The 6,380-nt window shown below is 40.3% G+C and overlaps 1 protein-coding gene across 1 annotated transcript in view; it reads left to right on the top strand.

The window, feature by feature from the left end:
- The window catches only part of LOC140930200 (alanyl-tRNA editing protein Aarsd1-like), a 49,037-nt gene that overhangs the window by 37,671 nt on the left and 4,986 nt on the right, over positions 1-6,380 (top strand). Inside the window, exons 5-7 of the mRNA XM_073379862.1 lie at positions 3,288-3,447; positions 4,133-4,193; positions 4,535-4,590. Coding sequence (XP_073235963.1) covers positions 3,288-3,447; positions 4,133-4,193; positions 4,535-4,590 — 277 coding nt within the window. The remainder of the gene's footprint in view (positions 1-3,287; positions 3,448-4,132; positions 4,194-4,534; positions 4,591-6,380) is intronic.

The raw sequence follows: 6,380 nt of genomic DNA, 5'->3' as shown, positions 1-6,380 counted from the left end.
GTATTTGGTGACGTTCTCGTTAGAAAACAAGCCTTTGTAGACAATATAAACATGGATTTAAAAAGAAGGCAAAATTGGCATTTTTGCAAAGGGGTAGTCCATGATTTTGGTCAAAAAGTTGAAGTTTTTTCATGTTTTGTGTTTATCAAAAATAGATCGAGAAAAAGTGTTTGCTGACGTTCTAGATAAAAAAGAAGCCTTTAAAGACTATAAAAACAACCGTGTACGAAAAACGTAAAATTAGAATTTTTCCAAAGGGGTTAGTCCATGGCTTTGGTCAAAAATTTGAGATTTCTTCAACTTTGATTTTTATGCAAAATAGACCAAGAAAAAGTATCTGGGAACGTTCTAGTTAGAAAAAGTTTCTATAATCCTTTGTAACCCCCTGTAACGTCTTGTCACCCCCTGTCACCCCTTGTAACCCTTTGTAACCCGTTGTAACCCGTTGTAACCCCCTGTAACTCCTTGTAACCCCTTGTAACCCCCTTTAACCCCTTGTAACCCCCTGTATTCCCATGTCATAAATCGTGAAAATAAATCGTGGAGAAAACGATTTTCGACGTTTTTTTTAGCAAACAAGGCTTTCTGAACAACAAAAACATCGGTTTCAAAAACCCACAAAATTGGCATTTTTGCAAAGGCGTTAGTCGATGGTTTTGGTCAAAAATTTGAAATTTTGTCAACGTTTGGTTTTATGCAAAATACACCCAGAAAAAGTATTTGCAAAAATTGGCATTTTTGCAAAGGGGATAGTCCATGATTTTGGTCAAAAAGTTAAAGTTTTTTCCTGTTTTGTGTTTATCAAAAATAGATCGAGAAAAAGTGTTTGCTGACGTTCTAGATAAAAAAGAAGCCTTAAAGACTATAAAAACAACCGTGTACGAAAAACGTAAAATTAGAATTTTTCCAAAGGGGTTAGTCCATGGCTTTGGTCAAAAATTTGAGATTTCTTCAACTTTGATTTTTATGCAAGTTGGAAGTTTTTTCATATTTTGTGTTTATCAAAAATAGATCGAGAAAAAGTGTTTGCTGACGTTCTAGATAAAAAAGAAGCCCTTAAAGACTATAAAAACAACCGTGTACGAAAAACGTAAAATTAGAATTTTTCCAAAGGGGTTAGTCCATCGTTTTGGTCAAAAATTTGAGATTTCTTCAACTTTGATTTTTATGCAAAATAGACCAAGAAAAAGTATCTGGGAACGTTCTAGTTAGAAAAAAGTTTCTATAATCCTTTGTAACCCCCTGTAACCCCTTGTCACCCCCTGTCACCCCCTGTCACCCCTTGTAAGCCCTTGTAACCTCCTGTAACCCCTTGTAACCCCTTGTAACTCCCTGTAACCCTTTGTAACCCCCTGTATTCCCATGTCATAAATCGTGAAAATAAATCGATAAAAAACGATTTTTTACGTTTTATCTAGCAAGCAAGCCTGTCTGAACAACAAAAACATCGGGTTCAAAAACCCACAAAATTGGCATTTTTGCACAGGCGTTAGTCCATGGTTTTGGTCAAAAATTTGAAATTTTGTCAACGTTTGGTTTTATGCAAAATACACCCACAAAAAGTATTTGATGACGTTCTGGTTAGAAAACAAGCCTTTGTAGACAATATAAACATGGATTTAAAAAGAAGGCAAAATTGGCATTTTTGCAAAGGGGATAGTCCATGATTTTGGTCAAAAAGTTGAAGTTTTTTCATGTTTTGTGTTTATCAAAAATAGATCGAGAAAAAGTGTTTGCTGACGTTCTACATAAAAAAGAAGCCTTTAAAGACTATAAAAACAACCGTGTACGAAAAACGTAAAATTAGAATCTTTCCAAAGGGGTAAGTCCATCGTTTTGGTCAAAAATTGAGATTTCTTGAACTTTAATGTTTATGCAAAATAGACCAGGAAAATGTATCTGGGAACGTTCTAGTTAGAAAAAAGTTTCTATAATCCTTTGTAACCCCCTGTAACCCCTTGTAACCCTTTTAACCCTTTGTAACCCCTTGTAACCCCTTGTAACCCCCTATATCTCCCTTTTTCCCTTGTCACCCCCTGTAATCCCTTGGAACCCCTTATAACCTCCTGTACCCCTCGTAACCCCTTGTAACTCCTTGTATAGGATAGGATAGCTGCTTTATTATAATCAGAGCGCCTACAGAGACATATTTGTTACCCGTTGTAACCACCTGTAACCACTTGTAGCCCCTTGCTACCCGTTGTTGCCTTTGTGACCCCTTGTTCCCCCTTGTTACTACTTGTTCTCCTTGTTACTCCTAGTTACCTCTTGTTACCCTTTGTTACCTCGTGTTTCCCTTTGTTTCCTCTTCTTACCCCTTGTTACCCTTTGTTACCCCCTGTCACCCCTTGTTACCCTTGTTACCCCTTGGTATCCCTTGTTACTGCTTTTTACCCCTTGCAACCCCTTGTTTCCCCTTGTTTCTTCCCGTTACCCTTGTTACCTTTTGTAACCCTTTGTCACCCCCTGTAACCCCTTGTAACCCCTTTTAACCCCCTGTAACCCCTTGTAACCCCCTGTAACCCCTTGTCACCTCTGTAACACTTGTAACCCTTTGTCACCCCTTGTAACCCTCCGTAACCCCTTGTTACCCCTTGTTCCCTCTTTTGCGTTTTTGTTAGCCCTTGTTTCCCCTTGTTACTTTTTGTTCCTCCTTGTTACCCCTGGTTCCCCTTGTTGCCCCTTGTTACCCCCTGTGCGGGGAAGGTTAAGGATGTCTCGGACCTGTATTTTTTTTCAAATGAGGTGTGATAGAAGATGATTTCATAGCTCGAACACACCTGGTGCACAGTGACATGCTTATTGACACTTTGAAAAAAAAAAAGACTTTTCCAAGCACATATCACTAGGGTGATCTCAGGTTACACTGGGTGACAAGAAATACAGGAGGTTACAATGGGTTACGGGAGGTTGCTACAAGGGTTACAGGGGGGTATTAGTGATTACAAGGGATTACAGTGGGTTACATAGATGATGTTACATGGGCGCTGTGCTCACTCATAAAATATTTTTTAAAAGTTGAAGAAAAATTTCGTACCCTCTAGCGACCACTTAATTTTCTTTTCGTTATATAAGATCCTCACAATACAACAAAAGCTGTTTTTTATTCTGTATTTGAAAAAGTAAAGGTTTGAAATTGACTTTAAAAGCCTACAGTCAGTTATGTAAGTAGAAAATGTATAAGAAACATCCAAACATGTAGACAGATAACTGCTAAGTCAAGATCTCATGTCACAAATAGGTAGCCGCCCTGTGCGGCAGCAATTAACATATTATTTATTTTATAGGGAACTGGGAAAATTGCGTTCTCATATAGAACTTAAATGCAAAAAGCTGAGTGCAGAAGAGATGGAGTGGATAGAACAGACAGCTAATCAGATCATAAGGGACAACACACCTGTTAATGTTCATGTGCACCCCAGTGCAGCTTGTCCTGAGCTACGGAATGTAAGTTTGCATAAACAGGGAAAGTATGGATATGTATAGTAGAGTATGGGTATTTATGGTAGAGTACGGATAGTTATCGTACGGTATCACCGTAGGGGAACACATGTTACTGGGAATATGTGTTCCCGGGTGGGGGAAACACATTTCACTAGGGATATGTGTTTCCCAGGTAGAGGAACACATATCACTAGAAATATGTGTTCCTAGGTAAGGGAACACAGATCAGTAGTGGAATGTGTTTCCCGGGTAGAAGAACACTAGTGATATGTGTATCCCAGGTAGAGGAACACAGTTATAATTATTGTTAGGAATTATTCCTGGGTGGGGAAAACTCATTTCACTAGCCATTTGTGTTAGGGGGAACACATATGAACACTTATTACTGTGACGTCGTAGTAATGTGTCCCCTCTAACACATACCCCAAGGGAAATGCGTTTCCTCTACACGGAAACACATATCACTATGTGTTCCCCTACCTGGGAAATATATCACTAGTGATATGTTCTCCTACGCGGGAAACACATATCACTGGTGATGTGTGTTCTCCTACCTGGGAAACACATACCACTAGTGATATGTGTTCCCCTACCCAGGAAACACATATCAGTAGTGATATGTGCCTACCAGCGCTAAGCAGCAAACAGCTATACATTTGTGTAATTGATCTTTTATCTTTTCTTTCAGGCAACAACAAGAGGGCTGCCTGATGACCATGAGGGTCCAGTGCGAGTTATTGAAATTCCAGGTCTGTTTCACAGTCCTATATCCACCGCACCCTCCCCCCCGTTTTTGCCTGTCGTTAAATTATCTGGGGGTGGGGGTGGGGAGAAAAAAGGAGAGAGGTGTCGTCACATCTGAGGAATTTTAATTTCGTCATCGAAAAGGTCGATGCAAAATAATGATTGACCAAAGATGAAATTTGGCAATGACGTCATTACTGTCCGAAACTGAGGAGTGACAGGCCAGATACCTTTCTTCCCTTCCCTCATAGCCCCCCAAAGAGATTAATAGTCACATTTGAAAACTCGAGTGAATTATTAAGAGTGAAGAAAATTGTTGTGTTTTGTTCCTTTTTTAACATCTCAGGGATCGACAGGAATATGTGTTGTGGAACACACGTCAGTAATCTCAGTCAAGTGCAGGTACGCAATGTTGAAATATCAGACACATCTCTTTTTAATCCCACTGTTAAATGTGATCCAATTCGGAAGCACATTCAGACACTTGGGAGCTTAAACAACTACGACGGCGACGGCAACAAGAATGGCAAAAACGCAATAGGTTTAGATCAGCAAAACAACAACTTTGCACGTGCCTCATGCCTTTTTGTACATTTCTTCGCCGTCACTGCACCTACGACCTTAAACGTCCTGATTTCACGTTTTGTGGAGGACGGGAGCACATGACAACGATTTTCTTTTTCTTTTTGTGAACTTAGATTCAGTCCTTTAGAATTCAACTCTTGAAAAAAATCGCCAACATTTGGCAAATTGAGAGTTGCAATAAGAGCAATGAAGTTTGAAACAGAAACAGCGCAAATTCACTTTTTGGGTGCCGTTTTTGTTGCCGTTGCCGTCTTCGTTGTTTAAGCTTCCTATTAACTAACGAACACATCTCCATGACGGTCATGAATCCAGTCATACTCTATTGTTAAAGTAAAACCCGCATATAAGAACCGAAACGTTTAGACCCAAGTCAAATTTAGAAGGATTTGTAGGGAGTCATCAGAGCATAACTTGGCCAGTATCACAGAGACAATTTGCCCCACAAGGCTAGTTTTTTGAAAGTAGGCCTCTTGGATGTTGTTCTTTCAGAATATCCTGACAAATCCCAGAATTTCACAAATTTAACTTTTTATGACGTCACACTTCAGTACTCCATACCAGTTGCTTCAAACATTTGCTTACACTTGCTACAAGTCGACCTCTTGGCGAGCGGAGCGAGCCTTTTTGGCCGTGAAGCGGCCGACCGCGAGCGACGAAGTCGCGAGAGGTCGACATGTCTCACTTGATGGGTTGCCATTTGCATTTCGCGCCAAAAATGGGGATTGGCGTGACTCGCATTTGGGGTTTCAGGTTTCATTCGCGAGTCCTTGACTTCAATGGCGGAATGTGCTGTTTCGACTCCGACTAAATCTATTGAACGTGCGTGTTTATCTCCATCATCGAAGGATCAAATTTGTTTACTTTGTACGAAAGTTTTCTCTAACAATGATTTTGGGCGAAAGTTGATGACCTCAGGGGGCCGGAAAAAAACAAAACTTGTTTCAATCTCGAGTCAATACTGGGAAAGGAGATTTCACAACCGAGGAATCCTTGACATCCGCACACATTTTAAACCTACAGAGACTTTTCAATACACGCATTTCTCTTCCTGTAACCCTCACGGGGTCAGAACTGACTCCTCAGCTAAATCCTTCTATGAAAACATCTCTAACTTCAAAAACCGCCTTCGCGCTAGAGGTTACCCTCACAATCTCACCTCAATCACTTCTGAGGTTAAATTTACCGAACGGAAGTCAGCTTTACAAAAGAACAATGAAGTGCAAAAGAAAATTCTGCCTTTCGTTACCACATACCACCCTTCTTTGCAGAACCCTGAAATCATTTTAATGAGCAAATGGCACTTAATTCAAGATCAACCACTACTAAGAGAAATATGCAACAAGCCTCCCATCATTTCATATAAAAGAGCAAAATCGCTGGGAGATATCCTCGTTAGAGCAAAACTATAAGGTCACGTATCACACTATCACGAGCTTATGAGTCAAACCGCAAGTCACGTTTCACTGCGCTTAGTACATGTGAGTGAAAGCTTTATCCCGAAGGGTCCTTGGGAGCTACTCTGATTGGTCCAAGCGTACTGACCCGTTTGGGTCGGTGAAATTGGCGCCAATCAAGTATGAAAAGTCCTTCGTCTCGCGCCATATGAA

Source organism: Porites lutea, chromosome 3, assembly GCF_958299795.1.
Source record: "Porites lutea chromosome 3, jaPorLute2.1, whole genome shotgun sequence".
Classification (NCBI taxonomy): Eukaryota; Metazoa; Cnidaria; class Anthozoa; order Scleractinia; family Poritidae; genus Porites; species Porites lutea.
Note: the sequence above shows the minus strand (reverse complement) of the source record. Positions and strands in the feature narration are given on the sequence as shown.